General features: G+C 40.5%; 1 protein-coding gene across 2 annotated transcripts in view; it reads right to left on the bottom strand.

Annotated features, from left to right (window-relative positions):
- LOC131683165 (cadherin-related tumor suppressor) overlaps positions 1–22,183 on the bottom strand; it is a 505,933-nt gene that overhangs the window by 17,568 nt on the left and 466,182 nt on the right. For both annotated transcript variants that reach the window (XM_058964996.1, XM_058964997.1), the window contains exon 10: positions 4,113–9,486. In XM_058964996.1, coding sequence (XP_058820979.1) covers positions 4,113–9,486 — 5,374 coding nt within the window. The remainder of the gene's footprint in view (positions 1–4,112; positions 9,487–22,183) is intronic.

Below are 22,183 nucleotides of genomic sequence, written 5' to 3'. Positions count from 1 at the left end.
ATGGTATGATTATCTCTAAACGATCGTACCATGGATCCTGTCCAACACACCTCATGCAGCGCTACGATTCCGAACCCGCGGTCCTTGAGAACATCGGCGAGTACGCGGGTGCTCCCGATGGAGTTGATAGATCTGCAGTTCCACGTTCCGAGCTTCCAATCGCTAGTCCTTTTTCGTCGCAGTGCCCGACGCCATTGGTATCGGTTCGCATTCTTATCTTGTTGACTTTTCGCTGGAATTGGTTTTTTACGGCTGGCTCGCAGGGCCTGACACCAACCCCCTAACTTTCCGGAGGACCATAGTGCACAGTTGAGCTTAGAGTCCTTCACTGGTACTCGGACGATGATCAGTCGCTCCTAACATGGGGAACAGACTTGCAGCAGCAACCCCCCCCCCACCTTCCCTGTCAGCCTACGACCAAAGTTCCCACCGGGGTTGGTTACCCGATCTTCCCTAAGGTTGCTCGTAGTTCCCGGCCAGTACCACGGGGAGGTAGGGATAGCAGTTGCTGGGAAGAGGCTCTGTCTTACGCATTACCGAGCCCTACTTGGAGGAGTGTGAATCTCAATGAAGAGAATCACTCAATTATATCATAGTAGCAAGCACAATATGATTAATGAGAGTGCATACCATAATAGATCTGAATAATGGTCGCAGTGATCTATAGTACGTGTTCAGGGTAATATTACTTTAACAGTCAATGCTAAGTTGATCGTCGGTGATCAATTGTGCTTGGACAATTTTGTTTAAGGTGAAGATATGTGGAAGCCAGGAACGCACGTTTGTTGCTAGGCACCGACGTGCTTGTTTACATCGAGAAAAAATGGAATTCGAAGTGAAAATTTAAACGCACAAATGAGAGTTTTCGGACATTTTCCTTCGGTCATCTGTACATTGGCAGAAAATTTGAAGGTTAGTTAGTAAACGATTAAAGTTTCGTGGTTGTTTTTTCAGTGGTGTGGGATTAAAGTGCATTTGAAAAAGTGTTCTGAAAATGAGAAGAAGAAAAATAAGTGTTTTGAAAAGAAAACCCCAAGTGAAGAGGGGTGATATTTTCGCACAAAATAAGAGCTACAGATGGAATTCCGTCAAAAACTCGGGTTGATTGTATAGGAAAATGTTCTACCTTCCTCAAGTAGCAGTTTCGTGGTACACCTGCAAGGTTAGTGTATTGAAAAACGTATTTTTATATTTGCTCACATCAGATACATGGTTAGGCAGGGGAGAGGAGTGTGTGCGGCGTAAGAGCTATGTTGTGGCTCGCATCTATAATGTGCTTAACGGTGCCCAAGGAATTACCGGAATAGTTCCTACCGTTACTAACAAAGGAGGAAAGGCCAGCAAGCAAGAAGTTTTACAACGAAAAGCTAGGTTGCTTCGATGGATTGCTTTAGTGTTCCCTTCTCGGTTGCTGCTGTGTGGCACATTCAACTGAAGTTAAGTACTGCTATCATTTTACCTTCCCATTCTTGTCTCTTCTATTATCCTGCGAAAATGATTTCCACTGACAATGATTCATCTCAAGGAGGTTGAAATGAAATCGACTCCTCGGTTCAAAATATATCCAGGTTCCTCGACCGGGCCTTATGTGATCTTCTTCCGGGCTAAAGACAAAAAGTTTTTAAATCTATTGCAAATTTCTCGAGTTTTGACGGAACGAAATTTGACCGTGATAGAAATAGCGACAATTCGCCCTGATAAGTTTCGGGTGGTGGTAGATGATTTGAAGCAGATAAATAATATTGCTGGCAACGGGCCTACAGAGTATATGTACCAGCTAGTCAGGTTGAAATGTGTGGGGTCGGCTACGATTCGAGTTTGAATTGAGCCGATCTGCTGACTCGTTGCACCGGAAACTGTCGAAACTTGTGAACGGTGTAAGGAAGGTTACACATCTGAACGCATGGTGAATAAATGCACACAACATAGGTAATGCCGAACAACCTTTGATGAACGAGGGCAATGCCCCAATATCATAGCCCCTTTTCCACTTAGCAAAACTGGAAACCCAGTAAAACATTTCCATCTTATCTCAACAAGCACTGTGCGCAGTATACAAGTGTTAAACGCATTTGGACGTTTTGGAAGCTGTTTTACAGAAATGGACATATAAACATTCCGGTTACAGACTATGGAAATTTCCACAAAGCTCAACTCAAAGTCGCAAAGCCTATGGACTTTGGTTTATTTTTTTCTGGAGATCACATTTGGTCTTTAACGATTCGTTTTTTGGCCTTGTTAATCCATAATCAAGGTAAAATGTGGCCATGTCGAGCCAAAGTGAATTCAGAATTTTTCTTCAAAATTTTTGCCTTTGAACGAATAAAGAATATGAGAGCGTAAAAGAGATATAACCTTCTGAATAGATAACGTTTCATATTAGCTACATTTGTATCATATATATTTTCAGGATTCTATTGTTGTTATATTCAAATTTATTCTGTCTGAAGTCATCAGAGTTAAATCCTGGCTACAGGCCTGCGCAGATGCTGATCACAGATCGATACATAATTAGATAAATTTCGTAGTTGAACACTAGACTGGTTCAATTTTTGACTTTTAGCTCCATCAGGCTGATTCTGATACTGATTCCTTTTATGGCCCTTAGGAATTGTGCAAATTTTGGTACCGATCGGTTGTGTCTACGGACCCTCCAAAAATTTGAAAGTTTATATGGAAATTAGAATGGAAAATCGGTTAAAATTAAAAATAAATTCTTAAAAAATCACCTTATCAATCAATTCATGAGAAAACTATATATTTCTAAAGGTATTCTTCTACTGAACACATTCGTGGAACATTGTTAGTTTGTGAAAATTCGCTGAGAAAAGTTATTAACTAAAGAAGCAGCATGGCTTCAAAACAAGTGGATTTTATTATTAATCATAGCAACCCTGTTTGAATAATTGCACCTGCCATACGGGAGCGGTGGGTGGTAAGCCTAGTTTACACTTGTATAACGATGAAGCTATTCAAACAGGGTTGCTATGATTAATAATAAAATCCACTTGTTTTGAAGCCATGCTGCTTCTTTAGTTAATAACTTTTCTCAGCGAATTTTCACAAACTTACAATATTCCACGAATGTGTTCAGTAGAAGAATACCTTTAGAAATGTATAGTTTTCTCACGAATTGATTGATGAGGTGATTTTTTAAGAATTTATTTTCAATTTTAACCGATTTTCCATACTATTTTCCATATAAACTTTGGAATTTTTGGAGGGTCCGTAGACAAAACCGATCGCTACCAAAATTTGCACAATTACTAAGCGCCATAATAGGAATCAGAAAAGCCTGGTGGAGCTAAAAGTCAAAAATTGAACCAGTCTATTGAACACGTTTCTAGATACTGGGGATACTGAAAGCGTTGAGATTGCTATTTTACACATCCGTGCCCAGTTTTTCACAGCGTGCTGTTTGTTCACAAAATTGACACGCGGGGTTTTGAAATTCATACGTAGTTAATCTACTCTGAGCATGGGGAGTGCAGAGCCCTGTTCGCTGACAAAACAAAGTTCAAGCTAGCGGTTATTCTCTTTAGCAATGGTATTGATTTGTCAATAATATTGTGGCTTAGCTGTATGCATCGAAAACCCTTTCCTGTGTAAAATAGGGACTCTCGTTTGGATACAACTTCTTTTTGACCACACTCTAACTGAAGGGCTTCACTATGGAGAATGGATCCAGTTAAAGAAATCCATGGCGAGGTTTCCACGATGTAGATTTAAATCATTTAGTGCGACAATCTCCTAGACTGCTTTGAAGATAATGCAAATCGAATTGCAGTTTGGTTCAGTGTAAAACAATGTGGTGAAAATCATCACAAGATTATCAGGACAGAAAAGTACGAGAGAAGAGGCAGTTCGTAACTAGCTATTCCAAATCTTTTGAGAATCGACGGCCTTTTATTTCAACTGAGCCAAGGAGTATCGACAGGTATAAAGACGACACTGATAATAATAGGTATCAAGTTGAATACATTATAAATAAATTATCTAAAATTGGATCTCCTCTGAGTCGGTTTCAAAACCCTAAATTAACATAAGTGTCCGTAATTCGAATCATGGGATAATCGTGTTCGTTAATTATTATATTTCTGATGTTTACTCACCCCGTCGGTCCAGTATCATCCGCGTAGCAGTTGGAATCACCCGGTTTGCAATCCACACAGTAGTCTCCATTTTCAGAACATTTGGAAACACTCAGAGACATCACTCGCCCATTCCTGGTAGCCGTTATTTTGTGCCACTTTCCATTAGAAATGGTATCATTGCTGGAAGCTGCCTGTCCTACGACCAGTGATGTGATAGCCGTCCTTGCTCCACCATACGAAAACACTGCCCGACCATTCACCACTTCCATCGCAACAAAATCCGACCGACCACCACTCTGAATTCCATAATTATAAATCAGCAAAGCATCCGGTTTTGTAGTTGCAAATATAACCGAAATATCATTGGTCGCCGAATCTAGAGCAGGAAATGCCATATACGATAGCTCCTTAAATCCGAAGGTGGTCTTCTCGCAGTGCCGCCCATACCGACCATCCACACAGCTACACTTGTATCCTGGCTTCAAACCGACACATAAACCACCATACAGACAGGGATTCGGTCGGCAGGAATCCGCTACAGCCTCACACTGATTGCCTCGATAACCCGGCCGACAGAGACAGAAAAACGATGAACCGTCCGAGCTTTCCCTACACGATCCTCCATTTTTGCAAGGACTACTAGAACATACGTCACCACGTTCGAGTTGACAGAATTTTCCTTCTCGATTAGCAGGACAGGAACACTGGAAATCGTATCCCTGACGACGACACAGACCTCCAGCTTGACATGGACTAGGGGAACAGGGATCCTGTCGTTTATCGCACTTTTCACCGGTGTACCCATCCGAGCATTTGCAGCGGAAGTCGTGACGAACGAGAGGAGATGTGAATATCAACGACTGACTATCCGTGATCTGAGTGTCTTCATACACGTTGATCTTCTCGAAGCAGACACCTCCGTTGTCGCATGTGTTAGTGTCACACGGTAGGAATCCAATTATGACTCGGGTGTTCTGTAGTAGCAGATTTATGGCGTCCTGCTTTTTGTGGAACCGTTCGATGATATACTGCTTGGAGCGGAAACCCTTTCCATCGTTGGCTATGGCAACGGAAATATCCATCGCCTTATCCGTATCTAGGAAGCTGTACACTATCAGGTCGTTTGAGCTCTCGATCGACGATTTCAGAATGTCAACAAAATTCCGATAGTAATTCGCTAGGAACCGACTGCTGGTCATATTTTCGATTCGAATGGTTATCGAGTTTTCAACCGTGACGTTGTCAAATCGCAGGAATTCAACACTGACCGTGGAGACGACGTCCGCGTGTCGGCCATCGTTTCCGGACACTAGGAAAGTGTGACCATTACTTGGGATGGATGATGATATTGTTCGGAGTTTGCAGCCGGTGCCGATAGCAAATTTATTCACCGGATTCTTGTTTAGATCGCCGATAATTTTGCAACGGTAATCTCCCGTCGTGTCCGGATCGTTCGGATGAACGTTTGCGATGTCCCCGTTGATCTGATCGTTGAACACATATACCAAGATGTGAACAATTCGAGGAGTGGAAGGACTATCGTTTTGATCCATTACGTTGACGACGATCGTGTGCTGTGTTCGCATTTTGGGTTTCCCGTTGTCTTCGACTTCAATCAGGAGTTCCAGTTTCGGCGTAGTCTCACGATCTATGCTGCGAGCTGTTCTTAAAACACCGGAATGTTTTTCGAGTGTAACCAATGATTTGTGGCGGCCTCCGACTAGGTAATATGTGAACGGTGCTCCGTTGGGTGGAAGATCAGGATCAGTTGCCGAAAGAGTCATGATGACCGTGTTGGGTGGTTCATTTTCGAGCACAGATCCGACCGTATCCTTTGGGTCAAATGTTGGTCCATTGTCGTTGATGTCAGTGACGGATATTTTAACGGTCGTTGTGCCCGTTTGTGGAGGTGAACCTGTGTCGATTGCTCCGAGGATCAATTTGTGAATTGGAACTGTCTCCCTGTCTAGCATTCGCGAAGTTTCAATCTGTCCCGACTGAGGATCGATTTTAAACGAATGTTCATTGTTTCCTCCGATGATAGAGTAGCTGAACTGATTGTTCTGTGGCCGAACATCTTTGTCCACGGCTTTCACGGTAATGATCCTAGTTCCCACTTGAGCTCCCTCCGATACATCAGCCTCATAAAAATCGAGCAGAAACTCCGGTGGATCATTCCCATCTTGGATCGATATGATCACTTGGGCTTCATCGGTATCATTGCCGCGAATGCCTCCGAAATTTTTCGCCAAAATGGTAAGCACCACTCTGGACTGTGTCTCACGATCAAGGTTCCGCGATACCACCATCACCCCGGTCTCCGGATGGATGTTGAAGCCTTTATCGTTGCTCGACCCAACCAGAAGATAGTATACTTTACCGTCCTCTCCGGCGTCTTTATCCGTAGCCTGAATGGAACCCACACTGGATCCAACTTCCGCTGATTCCGATACGTCAAAGTGAAACACGGGTTGAACGAATTTTGGGTAGAATTCATTCACACCGGTGACGTGAACGATCACCTTGGTCTTATTCTTCATCGGAGAATCAGGATTGATTGCCATCAACTCCAGGGTATAGCGATTTTGCTCTTCATAGTCGAAGGTAGCTCGGGACTTGATCACTCCAGTCGTGGTTTCAATTGAAAACATATCTCGTCCTGTTCCACCAATAATCGAGTAATGAATGATGGCGTTCTTAGGAGAGTCACGATCATGTGCGATTGCTTTGTACACGAATGTGTTGGGAGGTGAGTTTTCCGGGATGAACGCGTCGTATTCGGTTTGATTGAAGGTCGGTGCATTATCGTTGATATCGGTCAGTGTCACCGTGATCATTGCCATCGATTTCTTCGGTTTAAAGGCAAGATCTTCGGCGGTAATATTTAGTTGATAGGTTTGAATCGAGTCGTAATCCAACGGTTGTAGGATTGTGATCGCACCAGATACGCTATCGATTGTGAATTCTTTCCGCTCGTTGCCACCGGTTATTGAGTAGCGAACCATCCCGTTTGGTCCATCGTCGTCATCTGGGGCACTGACCGTCAGAATAGTTGACCCGATTGGTTCATTCTCCGGTACGATCACCTGATATGAAGGGCTTTGAAAGACCGGAGCATACTTATTCATTCCGGTGACAACAATCATCACGATAACTTCATCCTGCTGAGGTGGCACTCCTTTGTCCACGGCTCGGACATTCAGGGTGTATACTTTTCCAGGACTGTCGTTCAACGCATTCCCCACAATGATCCATCCGTCGTTTTTGTTTACTACGAAGTTACTTGTACCGTTCCCTCCCGTAACGATGTATTCGATCTCAGCATTAACTCCGTAATCGTACTCGTCCCGAGCGAGAAGCTGCATGATTTTTTGGCCAACAGTCGCACCTTCCGGTGCTGGTGAAAGGTATTCTCTTTGCGTGAAAACCGGCGGATTGTTATTGGCGTCTACCACGTTGATGTTGATCAAGCACTCGGAGTACATGGGTGGTTTTCCATTATCGGTTGCCAGAACCGTCAAACTGAACATGTTCTCCGGTGATGATTCCATCTGGGTGTGTTTATAATGGATGGTTCGTTTGCTGAATAGTTCTCCGGTGGCAGGATCGATTGAGAACGTATCCGAAGGCTGCTGAAGTGAGTAGGAAATTACGGAATTCGGACCATGCTTGTCCCGATCGGTAGCGATCACCTGACCCACGAAGGTAACCGCTTTCTGTAGTTCCGGAAAGTTGAAGCTGTAGTAGCTATGTTCGAATTCCGGTGCGTTATCGTTCTGATCCTGGATTGTAATTGTGAGAGGTGTCTCAGCCCGCCAAGCACCATCCACTGCGGCTACCTTCAGGATGTATTCGTCTTGTTGCTCACGATCCAAATGACCAGCTACGGTAACATTACCGGACGTCGAATCGATCAGAAACTTGTTGCCGATGTTTTCTGTGAAGATGTACGTTGCATTGGCGTTGATCCCGATATCCGAATCGGATGACGTTATCTTAATGACGAAGATCCCAATTTCTGCGTTTTCAGTCACGTTGACACTGAACAACCGAGTAAATTTAGGAGGATTATCATTTTTATCCAGTACATGAACCAGTACGGTCGCACTACCAGTTAGTTGCGGCACACCTTGATCTACTGCCTTCACTATCAAAGCGTATCGCGGAATATCCTCTCGATCTAGCCTAGTTGTGGTATAGATCTCCCCCGTATCACTATTGATTTCGAAGCTATCGTAATCTTTAACCAAACTATACGTTATCTGACCATTTTCTTCCGAATCGACATCCGTAGCCTGTATCTTAGTGACGAACAATCCTGGAGATTCTTCCTCCATAACCTCAGCCATGTAAACTTGTTTTTCCATGATCGGAGGATTATCGTTCGCATCCGTGACGTTAATGATCAGCTGCATTACACTTCGCAGACTAGGCCGATCCGAGTCGGCAGCCTCGATCCAAACTTCGTACTGCTGATTACGTTCATAGTCCAGTCCACCTTTATTAACAGCCACTTCCCCGGTATTTGGATCAATACGTAAAGCATCACCAATATTACCACCGGCAATTGCGTACCGTATGTTGCCAGCCGGTCCTTTCTTCGGTGAAGTAGCTGATATTTTGGTTACTACTTTTCCGTCCGAAATATCCTCCGGTAAAACGAATTGCGTTTCCGATAGGTACGAAAACACCGGAAATAGATGAGCGGATTTCAGAGCAATCGTCAGTTCGCTTTTGGTTGATTTCTGATCGTAACCCTGATCGCGAGCCTCAATGATCAAACTGAACACGCGATCGGCATTTTGTCCGGGTAGCGACAGTTCAACGGAAGCCTCTATCACTCCGGTGTTTTCATTGATATGAAACTTGTTGGCATCCGATCCACCGATCGAGTACAGAATGCGAGAGTTCATTCCTTCGTCCAAATCGATCGCTTTGGCACCGAACACGAACTGATTACGCTTGATCCGATCGGGAATATTAACGTGAAAGGTACGGGACTCGAACGTTGGGCTGTTATCGTTCATGTCCGAAACCTGTACTGTCAGATTTACAACCGTAGCTCGGGGTTCCGTCGTTGAGCTATCCTGAGCCATCAGGGTGAAATGGTACAGCGCAATATCCTCACGATCCAGTATGGCGGCCGTTGAGATCTCACCACTGTCCTGCTCTACGCTGAATCGTTGCGAGTACTCTCCGAGTAGAGTGTAACGGATTTTTGCGTTCAAACCGGTATCCCTGTCGGTTGCAATCGGACGTAGGACTCTGCTTCCAATTGGGAGATTTTCCGATATTGTAGCTTGATAGGACTGTCGCTCGAACTCCGGACTGTGGTCGTTCATGTCCTGGACGATGACGCGTACCGTTCCCGTGCCGGTGAGTGGTGGTGAACCTATAAGAGAAAGAAGATGATAGATTGTTTTGGTTAGTTTGGTAAATTACGTATGGTCGTATGGGTAGCAAGTTTGAATGATGGTAAATTATAAATTAGTTTTTTTTTGGTCGATATCTAAGACGAAGAAATAAATCGACAACATTGCTTCTAAAAATAATAATCCCCATTCAAATCTATTTAGATTAAAGTTTTGCAAAGTGCATGACAAATCATCTTTTTATGACCGTTTCCGACATCAACGTTGTTTGTGCATAATGTTATGTATATTCTATTTCAATTTTTACGGCATGCATGTATCATGTCGAATACTGAACTCGGAGTAACTGAGTCACTGACGTCCAAAACGGCTGAATCGCAGTAGACGCTGTATTTTTAAAACAGTTTCCTGGTGGAAGCTGAAGCTGAAGTTGAATTGGTTACGACTGTGATAAAATCGAGATTTCTGGAAAGCTGCTGATATCGTGCTATTCGTAGTGCTTACATATGGTTTCGAGCGAAGGTTCCATATCAAGACGACTGTCAACGCTGTTAAAAATCGAGCGACACTGAAAACAATACCTCTTGGTACTGATTTAGGTTGATGTGAATCTCATTTTCCGCCATATACAGATGTCATCAATTTGATTTTCTTACACATCAAAGTTAGCACTACCGTTAACTGTCACCGTGTCGCGTGTTGTTGGAACAAATTTCGTATCAAATATTTTTGCTATAGGGTATCAAAGTTGCGGAATGAAAAGTTGTAATAACAACTCGATGAACGCAAATAAGTCGTTTTTCATTATAACAACCAAGAACAGGTAGGTACTTAAAACATACGTTTCATGTCGCGTCAAATTCCAGAGATTCAAACGCGTGGAGAAGAACATGTGAGAATGCAGATCACTTCGAAGAACGTGATTTTATATAACAAGGACAACAAAAGTCATTGATACGGTATAGAGATCTTAGAAAAACACGGGGCAAGTTGAAATTAAGGTGAAGATATGTGGAAGCCAGGAACGCACGCTTGTTGCTAGGCACCGACGCGCTTGTTTACATTGAAAAAAAAAATGGAATTCGAAGTGAAAATTCAAACGCAAGTTTCAAGTTTTCGGATACTTTCCTTCGGTCATCTGCACATTGGCAGAAAATTTGAAGTTTAGTTAGTAAACGATTAAAGTTTCGTGGGTGTTTTTTCAGTGGTGAGTGATTATAGTGCATTTGAGAAAGTGTTCTGAAAACGAGAAGAAGAAAAATAAGAGTGTTTCGAAAAGAAACCCCAAGTGAAGAGGTGTGATATTTTCGCACAAAATAAGAGCTACAGATATAATTCCGTCAAAAACTCGGGTTGACTTCCACAAGTAGCAGTTTCATGGTATACCGGCAAGGTTAGTGTATTGAAAAACGTATTTTTATATTTGCTCATGCCAGATACATGGTTAGGCAGGGGAGAGGGGTGTGTGCGGCGTAGGAGCTATGTTGTGGCTTGCATGTATAATGTCCTTGAAGGACGTGTAATTTTGCAGATGCTTGCTATTGATTTGTTGAACCTATAAACGATGGAAGTAACGAAAACAGTGTTGCATCTAATGTTTATATTGAGTGTGTTAATCAGGTAGGGACAGTCTAAATTGTCATAAAGAAAATCGGTTATGAACATTGTTTTTGAGACGCAACGAATGTTTTGAAATGATTTGATAAATGATCCGGAATTAGCTGTTAGGATGCAATGAGAACGATGTATGATATGTGATCACAGGAGGACAATTTGCTATCTAGCATGACTCCAAAGTCTTTGATGCAGGTATTTCGTTTTAAAAAGGATCCTAGCAACGAGTAATATGATAAGGTTACTCGTGAAAGTGATAGTAGAGCACTTTGATGCGTTTATCGCCATTTTGCTGTTGCAGAAACTAGTCATCATCTTGATTACACATTCTTAGGTACAATTTAAAGTATTCAGCCAAGGAAAACTTCAAATGGAGATTGACTTCATTAATGTAAATTAGGAGTAGGAGAGGTCCAAGGTGACTTCCTTGTGAGACATCAGAGGCGACGCGAGCAACGAGGTATATGCGTTTAACCAGTAGACATACGAAACGCCTTGAGTTTCGCTATAGGGATTACGTGATTAATTTTATCCTTTCCCCATTTCTTGGAAGAGTAAGGAAGAATAACAAACTTGATCGGTGTTTGTTGATCGTTTAGGAAAGAACCCGTATCAATCAGCGGATATGTAATGTGAACAAACAAAGATGTACCGTTATTAGTGCGAATGTTGGTGTGTTACAGATGAAAGGATGATGTACTGGATGTACCATATACACCAGGGAGATCGAGAAATTGTTCGGAATGTTGTGTTGTTTCTAGGTCCATTGTAGGGTATGTCGGTTAACCAAGTCAACTGAATCACTAATCTGCGGGGCAAGGATCATTTTGGAATTACTTCGTTGCGTTTGTTTTTAATCCAGCAGGTAAAAGAGCGTCGTCAGTTGGCGTGAGAGCAGAAACAGAAACAGTCCAATTGGAGTTCAGGCGCCAGGAACGCTCGGTAGTAGCAGCGCTTACCTGTGTTGTAGTGGTATTGTATGACGATGATTCGTCATGTCAAATGGTATTCGGCCAAATTTCCCTTTTGGCCAAATGGCATTCTACCAAATGACCTTTTCAGCTAAATATCATTCGGCCCAACGGTATCCGGCTAAACGGCCTATGCGCCCATATGACATTCGGCCAAATGGGTTCAGCCAATATCTTTTATAATATTGCAACTTAAGGGGTTACACCACTGCAGAGCACGAAAAATAGGAATACTTCGGAAATTTTTCCTGACGCAATAATGAGATGAATCGAGATATTGTGAAATTGGATTTATAACATAAGTAATGAATCACAAAAAATAATTTTTTCGAGTAATTTCATCACAAGATGGCGGCTGTGAAGTATCTTTTTCTACTGAAATAGAAAATGAAGAAATAACTGCGCATTTTTCATACTGCGGGTAAAACGGCCATGTTGGAGATATGATGATCAAAACACAAAGTAGCACAATTTAATGTTTCTAACGGATGTTTTTGAACAAATTGTGGTTATTTTTAATAGATATGTACAATTCGAGACGAAAAATTACGTTTCGGGGTCCAATTTAGAGTTGAAGCAAACGATGTATTTTCTAATATCGTTTTGCCGTTGTCGTAAAGAGAGCTATACAATCACTTTCATTGAGGCATTGTAATTCTCTCTCACTCACGCGAGAAGAAGCTTATCCGATGTCCAACTTTTCCGAGATAAGATGAGTCGCGAAATTCTCCGTCTTCACAAATAGTGTGAGAATAATTTTCCGGATAAAATTTATTTGGTTTTTTCCTTCTCACCGGAGAAGATGATAATATTTTAATTTCGCGGAAATCACTCAAAGCATCAGAATATACACTTAATTTCAAAGAAAAGCGGCAAGGAAGTATGATAGACTTGTTTTTTCGTGTTTTGGAATAGTGACAGCAAGGCAGCGAGCGCAAAAAGGATACCGTGATAAACTCATTCGCTCATTCTCCGGTGGTTTTATTTATCCGGAGAAATAACACGTTGTATTTATCCGGAGAAGATGTGCTAGTGTCAATAAGTTTTCGTGTGAAAAGGTGAGTTTTTATTGTCGCAGTAGCAAATTATCCGGACGCATTTACTTATATGAACGATAAATGCAATGCCTGCTTCCATTGTTTCTATACGCGAGACATTCCTATAAGAATGAATTATTAGAATTAATCAAGATTCTGTCTCGCCCCACCATGGTGCACCAGTATACATATTTTTTAAACGTTTGCACTTACATACTCATGCTATTTTCCACGAAGATGTCATTTGAGAGTTAAATTATCGAAATAAAAGAAAAAATCCGCGAAAAAAATTGACTTTTTCCTCGATAAAGCTTAAAATTAGAGGCTTAAAACTTACATCGGAACGAAGATGCGCTACTGATTATCAATGTTTGCTTAAATTGTACGCGTTTAACAGTATGCAAGGCCTACTGTGTGTTTCATAATTCAAGGATATCCAAATGAGAGGGCAAACATATAATTCAATTGAATTTTATATGTTACTAGCTAAAACCTATTGCGCGTTGCTGCGATTTTCAACGCAATAGGAGGAAAACACAATTTGTTCCGTAGGGCCATCTGGCGGGCAGATAATCTCCAACCAATAACACAAAAACACGCTTCATAACAAATGTCTACTGTGCATAATTTTTTTTCGAAAATCGTTTAAGCCGTTTGGGAGTCTATAAATCATATACATACAAACTTTTATATATTTAGATTAGATAGATATATAGATAGATAGATAGATAGATAGATATGCCTAAAATAACCATGTGTCCGCCTTACCCACAGTTCCCCTAAAAATATCAAGCGACGTACGTATTTTCTTTTCGATATTTTGATTTTTCGTGAAATTTCAAAGCGATCAAAAATCATTTGTTCGAGTTACGTTTCCGGCCGGCTCGAAAAAAGTGGTTTCGAGAAAAACGCGGTTAAAGTTTTCAGCACACTCGGGGTATACATAAGAGGCGTTGCGGCAGAATTGAAAATTTGAACATTTATATATTGTTTTCGTCTTCCATTTTTGAAATGTCGTTTTGAGCATTTTAAAACCCATTTAGACCAACACATAAAAAATCGATTTTTTTTTAATTCTACAGTGGTGTAACCACTTAAATAACAGCTGACTAAGTTAGGACAGAACGCATTAGTCAGCTGTTATTTAAGTGGTTACACCAACGTCATTAAATAACTTGCGAGCAATTCATTTACATCGTTCAGTAAGTTCCATCGCTCATCGAAGTACATGAAAAGGTAGAAGGTACTCGTATTAACAATTTCCTTACATTTTAATGAGCTATGTATCGGCGCTAATTGATAAATTGGAAAAACGACAACAAATCGATGCGATGTATGCAGATTTTTCAAAAGCTTTCGATCGTGTTCCTCATAACCCAAGTAGCAATTTTTGTTTCAGTAACTATTTCATAATCAGTTGGCAACAATAAGAAGGTGCTGTTGCAACTGACATCTAACTTCCTGCGCCACCCACAAAGCGCAGTTTTAGGCCGATTTTCAACATAATTATGATTGAGCAAAACTGTAAAAACTAGTTCTCGTTTCGCTGCAATAACGATTCGAGAATAGCAAAATGAAATCATATTGTTGTCAACATGTTGAATATAGATCGCAACAAGATTATTTAATTATACTTTTTTTGTCGTTCACCTGGACTGTCAATCACATCTGAAAAGTAATATATTTTCATGCAAATATATTATGATTGTGTTACTAGTAGAAATGAAAATGACGACCAAGTCAAAATATATGTTGATTATTTGAATATGAACAGTAGTGTAATTCTTCATATCATTAATTGCCAATGAAGCATCGAATTTTACTGCGCATCAAAGTCTATTGAGTGATATTTTATTCCACTTTTTATTATTTCACGCGCTCTTGGTGAAACCAAATCTTGAGCGAATTTTTTTTCAAAAAGACATATCTGCAATGAGTTACTATCTTTGTTTACTTTTTCTTCTGTTAATAATTCGGTCACTTCAACATTTATCCCTCAACTCTTTGCATAATATGCTAGTTAAAACCATCGTCTTTCGATCTGTACTGTAGAATAAGTGAAAAGTGTTATAGTGACGCCGTAAAAATCGAAAGAGAAAGTACACAAAGAGAGTAACTCATTGCAGATATGTCTTTTTGAAAAAACGCTCAAGAAATTATCCATAGTATTCAAAAACCTTTTTTCAAGGGGAAAACCGATTATTAGAAATTTAATATTATTCAATAAAACACACATTAATCATAAATCAAGAACATAAATCGCTTTAACGGTAGACTATTATAAATTTTCGCGAGCCGGTTGAGGTTTTATTTCCAATACATTAGAAAATGATGCATATAAGCAACATGGCTTTGAAGCCATCCAGGGCACAAATCACAATCACAAACTCACACGAATTGATGAAAGGCATTTGCAACACTGAATTGATCAATTAATAACTAAAGTTCAGCAAAATAATAATTAAGTTGTATTTACGTTGCGAAAATTCATCGATGGCACTTCATGCACTACACTTCATATTATACAGGCGTCAAACTGTACGGTGGCGCCAACTATAACATGTTCGGTGTATCGGAAAAATGTAAACATGTGACATGTGTGATCTTAACGAAAATTTTTGAAAGGAAATCTTTCTGTTGCCGCAGTAGTAGTATTAATCTCAGTAGTTGAACTATTGGGTCATACTCCTATGCGAAGCACAGGGAAATATTATTACAAGACTCATTAAAAATAAACAATTTTCACTAAAATAGGAGCTATTTTAAACCAACGCCAAATCAAATGTACTTATATTTGTGCATCTTATAAAACATGAATGTATAGGAATAAGGAAAGGACGCATTGGTTATAGGAACTGAAATTGAAAAAAAAGGGAATCAGTAATACACATATGTTCCGCTAGTGAACCACGAGATTACACAATGAAAAATAAATTTAGTCGCAGCTTTGATATTTTTCCAAAAAATAGGAACTGAGAGTATTTGAGTGCTGTAATATTTTTCTCCTTAGTAACACATTTATCGATAAAGGGTGCTTTTGGCGTTTTATTTTTATTTTGAATTATTTAACAACTGAGTTGGAATGTGATCATCAATGTTTTTCATTATTTCAGTTTTCGTTATCTCCTGAATCACAAAAATGACAGTCCGTTGAACCAAACTTGGAAAGTCCGCATAAAAAAGTCGCATAAAAAACCGCATAAAAAACACATAAAAAAGACTTCAGTGTATTTTTCCGATTCATCGAAACATATTATAGTTGGCGTCACCGTACAGTTCAATGCCTCTATAATATCAAGTGGAGCACATGAAGTGTGATCGGTGAATTTTCGCAATGTAATGTCAACAAAAATACAACTTATTTTTCGTTTTGCTAAGTATTAGCTGCGCATTTGTTGATTCAGTGTTGCGAAAGCATTTTATCAATACGGGTGAGTTTGTGTTGAAAGGCGTAATGTTGGTATGAGAGGGATACATACGTATAACACAAACATGACTTTGCAAACTGAAACGTTTTCAGTAAGAATTTTGGTGCTGGATAACTGTGCTATTATCAAAATATATATCACAAAATCAAAATCGCTACTAAATTTCAGCAAACTCTGTAGCATCATAGCATTGGTGACAAAAGATGTTATTAAATAACTTTGATGTTATCTATGTTCAATCAGTGCAACAAAAATAACTTTATTGTTCTCTCGTTGCAACATAGTTCGGAGTTAGACGAATAAAACTAGTTGCTACTTGGGAAGCTCGATTTTGAAAAGCTGAGACGGATTGGACTCCCGAACTGGTTGATGAATTGGATCTCTTCGTACCTACGAATCGCAGTGCATTTGTTAGATTTCAAACTCCAGTTTCAGATCCGTTCGACATCACATCGGGTTTGCCTCAAGGGAGTCACCTTGGATCTCTCCTCTGCGTGCTCTTCATGAATGACCTTTGCAGCGAATTGGCATCGTATAATATGATGTACGCCCTGTCGGCTATTGATTTGGAGGCACTGGACGTAATTTTTCTTGTTGTCATTGTTGCCTGAACCGATTTTGGCAAACCGTTTGTGGTTCAGGCGATGGAATTAAGGACTGCGTGTCGTACTGGATGATTGTTCTTTACAGTTCCTGTGCTTAGTTTCCCGTAATGTGCAGAATTAGTAAATACGCTTGTCAAGTTGAAAACAGACTGATTAACCGTTTGATGTCTCTGCTGTTTGAGCGTACAGCACGCCTGCATGTATATAGACAATCATGCAAAGAGACTAAAATGTTGCTATTGGTAGCAACATTAAGTTCCTATTGCCTAAGAGCGAAACATAGAAGCAAAAATTGTTACATATTGATGTGATTGATAAACCTATATCGTTGCTGTTGTGCTATCTTATGACAAACGCCATTTTGGGGTAAACTGAGTTAGATATGCCACATCACTTGTCTAAAAAATCTCTACAAAATGACGGTTTCAGAATTTTGATATTCTGCTTGGTTATTGAGATATAGCGAGAAACGCGTTGAGAAATTTTAATTTTTTTGCTTCAAATGACTGTGTTTGGGGATTGGCTCAAGTTATCTTTATGTATAAGATGTTTTTATGTGTAAAATTATCTGAGAAACACAATGGCATAATCATTTTCAAAACAAAAAAAAAACTCGCATTGTGAGAAAAATGCAGTTTAAGTTTTAAATTGGAAATATAGCATATTTGGCAACACTGTAACCAAAAATAACAATTTTTTCTGGATTCCCTGACTCATTTCCTTCAAAATGCATCTAACCGATTGTTTATAGACCAAATTAATCCAAAGATATGAATTTTTGTCTGTGGAAAATTTTCAAAATTCCATCAAGGTGTTCCTCTAGAAGCACGCATAACTCGAAGCGGACAAGCCTCTTGGTATGCTGCTACTATGAGTGAGCTTGTTTTATCCACGACCTCATTCAAGTCACTTGGAGATTCAATCGTCGGAACCCATGAAACCTAGTCACCAAGCCCTCTTCGTAGAGGTCCCAGTTCGTAGATTTGGGATTACGATATGCGACGATATCTAGCGAGACGGTTAAATGATCAAAGACAATGTACTTATGACCGGATAACGACGGTTCGAGCTCGTTTGGTACGAGCCAGAGAGTTACATCTAACACCTCTTCTCTGCCAGGTCGTGCAAATGTTGGACGGTTTCCTGCATTAAAAATGTGGAGATTTGTACTGCTTAAGTATTCCATTAATTCGGTGCCTCTCAAATTGATATCTGAGTTACCCCAAATTATGTGGTGGGCATTTGCATCACTGCCGATTATAAGAGGAAACAACGCTTTTGAAATCATTAGAAGGTGATGGTTCATTATGCGGCAAATATGCCGAACAATAGACGTTTTTCTTGTTTATGTTGTCAACAGTTATATTTACCGTGACAGTACAAATATCACGAGTTGTGAGGTCGGATATAAGACATGCGTCAATAGCACTATTCGCAAGTATACATGTACGAGGCATTTCACGTGGATTTGTAATGCAATTTTTGTTGAAAGCTACTAAGTAGATTCCCAACATAGAAGTTTCCTTTATGGAAATAGGGTTCTTGATCCAAAGCTATGGAAGCATTTCCTTCCTACACAAGGCGGGATAAACTCATAGTTGCTGTACGTTTATGCTGAAGATTAATTTGTGCTACTCTAACCATATTCGATTACAGCACTACATATTTCATTATCAGCACTTGTACAGCAACTAGAAGATACCAAACACGTTGGCTTATAATCGCCTATAGCGAACCCTAAAATGGGTATTAGGGACATGACCATCATTTGAATCCCACGATTTGCGAAGAAACAAACATCCACTGTGTCAGAGATACGCGTAACACAGCAAGGGTAAGACCCACGACATCCCGTGTGCGACTGGCATATTTTAGTCCTGCCAGCCATTCAATCCTCGGCACGGAAAAACACCTTGACTTGAGGACTCCTGTTTTCAGTCATCAGGATCAGGCACAAACTTAGTCCCTTAGGACTAAGCCAGTACCATATTGACGCTAACTCCAAAAACGGAGACACAATTTGTGTTTCTGAGCCTACCCATAGTCAAATTGTTTCTCCGTTTCTGAAACTACCGTCAATTCGGCGTCAGCGTAGTCCTGGCACTAATTTAGTGCCGGATTATGAGGAGAAGAAGTTCAAGAAGTTTTCAAAGAGACCAAGAAGATCGTAAATAGTTATCAACGACTGGAGAATCTCCCATTCAGTAGGGCAGCGACTTTCATCAAGCAAGACTGGTTTGAATCGTGCTTTTCAGATCTTGTATTTGAATACATCGTCTTGCGTAACCCACCGCATTCCGTGGATTTTCCGGTTCGACAGTTCAGTAAATATTTTCAGGTCCTTTCCCTTTGTCTAAAATTTGTGCATACCGACGGTGCATACCCAATTTCGAAACTCCTCCCTGCTTGTGGATAAAATGAACTGATTCAGCCAGCGCAACTGCTTGCTGCTCTGTTTTTAGTCATATAGTGTCCTTCCTTGACTATGACGTACGTGCCAGAGAAAGCACTGACAGCTACTAGTCCTTGGCGATGATCTCCACTTGGTGGAACATCTCAGAAACAAACTGATATTGATACAACGCTGACTGATCTGAACTAGTGGGGAGTGTTGAATTTAATTATGTTTCATATACTGATGCAGCGGCATCCCAAAGGGTACTGACCTTGTTTGAGTTGCATACCGGATATACTGTATATAGTTTCTGAATTTGCAGTTTGATTTGTTCATCCAACATTTTCAACGTCCTTCTCCAGGTGTTTCTCCAAACAACTCTAACGGCGAACAGAACTTCTTTGTTATCTGGCAACCGAACGTTATCAGAACACCACAGCAGACCCGTTACGTTACGTTCTCCATTGAAGTGTGTGCGAGATTCTAGTAAAAACATGGCTAGTTTGTCGTCATTCGAGAACAGTTTGAATTGCTTCGGCATGACAACTGCACTTTCGAGAGAAAGTACCCCCCCCCCCACAGTTATGGATGTGGTAAGTACGGCTAGGGTTGCCACCCTTCCGGATTTGACCCGGAGACTCCGGTTTTCGGGAGCGATCTCCGGGTCTCCGGGTTTTACATCAATTTCTCTGGGTTTGGTGGGAAGAAGCATAGGTTCAATTTTTTTGGAATTAATTGATTTTTTACAAAATATTTAAAAAGTCTAAGTCAACTATTACTCTGGTTCAGATTTATTTTTCCCGACTAACCCTTCGTTTCAAGGTGGCAAAGAGTTCACCAAATATTGCTAATTTCTTGCACAAAGTAAACAAAATTTACTACAAATTAACCTGCTGGAAGTCGCGCTAGTGCACTGAGTGCGCGCTGCTCTTAAAATCTAGCCTCGTCTTAGGGGACCAGTGCCTGCTCGTTCGGTAGGCCATATGCGCGACTTCCGGAGGGTTAAGGAAAGTAATATTTCGCTATGTGCTACAATTGAAATGTTGTTGGTGTAAAAAAGTTATTTTGCTGCAATTTTACCAAATCATTTCACTCTTAGTGGTGCTTATCACCAGCGGCAATAAGGTCTGGCAGATTTGTTCTAATCCAACTGACTAGGTAAACATCAAACGAGTTCTTCCGGTGTTGTTACTACTCCGGCAGCGATCCTTAACTGGGCTAGGGAGGTGAGTTTTGCACCTTTGTCGCGAAATTAAAATTTGTTGGTGATGAATAACTTACACCACATAGTGTGATGTCGAAGCTCTGCCTCCTTTGCTCTCCTTTTCCTGTTAGTTGTGGAGGAGAGCAATGCTCGTTCGACTTATCCTCCACAGTGAGAGTAGCTGGTGCTTATGTATTCTTGGCACATAGTCGGGGAAGTGAAATACTACACCACATTAAATCGATAAAACCGTTCTCAAACGTGAAAAATGTACAGTTTTACAGCAGTAATATAAAGCGATTAAAGTGCTCTAAAATGCCGAGCAATCGCTTTGATTCCAATTTCTGTCTCGTTCCACTCAAAATCCACCACCCCCCAGATCAGTGAAAATCTCCGGGTCAAAGCTTCTTCAGAGGTGGCAACCCTAAGTACGGTTGATATTTATGAAGTTCTTCGATTTCTACCATATACCTAACCCCTACGTTGAGCTTTTGACATATTTTTTCATTGAAGGGGGTGTTTACTCCAAAAAGGCGGAATTTTTCGTGAAAAATGGTAATTTTTATTTAAAATAAGGTAAAAAACCCCTTAATTGACTATTTATCTCAAAAACTCAGTGTAGGGGCTAGGTACTTTTAACATAGAATGTGTATGCAAAGTTTGAAAGAAATCGGATTAGTAGTTTTGTAATGACACGTAACATCGCAAATCAGGTTTTTTCAGGGACGTTCTACAAAAAGATTCGTCACCGAGTAGTTTGTCGATATTTTTGCACAAAAAAATTACAACATGTTATTGAAATGATAAACTATAATGTACAAAAGTTTTGATCAATTCGCTTCACGCAAAGTTCTAAAAAAAATTGCAAAAAAAAAGTTTTTTTTTCGCGCTGAAACCCTTACCCCCCTCCCCGTTCATTATAAGTGCGATAATAGCCATACCGAAGCTGACAAAACCGATCGCAATGCTATAGCACTTTAGCAGGTCTTTAAGCAAAACAAAATCAGTAAACTGCGTTCAGTAGAGCAAATATTAATAAGCAATCGTGTTACTTGAAAATTATAAATGTACCGACGACGTGACCTGACACTTACTGGAAAGATGACTTCCACAAGTAAAATACTCTCAACTGGCTACCTCCCGATATGTTGGCCTGGGCTAGCGAGTATAGTCCACAGATTGATCCATCCAGCAAATTATCGGAATTGGATTCGCAAACGGATCGATGAATTCTTATTTTTGTGTAAAATATCTAATGTAATTTGAGACCATTTTCAGATTTACTTCAACGCCGCATGAAGATCCGCTGTCGGAGCAATGATTACCGAATGAATTTACCTTGCGGAAAGCTATTAAACCGAACAACACTAGTGGAATGTTCTGTGGGACAATGGATTCCCGGATTCCGGGTCACCCGCATATCGAGTACTATGTCATGGCTTCCGATATTTAAGGATACTATC

The sequence above is a fragment of the Topomyia yanbarensis genome, chromosome 2 (assembly GCF_030247195.1).
Source record: "Topomyia yanbarensis strain Yona2022 chromosome 2, ASM3024719v1, whole genome shotgun sequence".
In the NCBI taxonomy this organism is placed as follows: domain Eukaryota; kingdom Metazoa; phylum Arthropoda; class Insecta; order Diptera; family Culicidae; genus Topomyia; species Topomyia yanbarensis.
The sequence above is the reverse complement of the archived record's forward strand: the minus strand, read 5'-3'. Positions and strand labels throughout refer to the sequence as shown.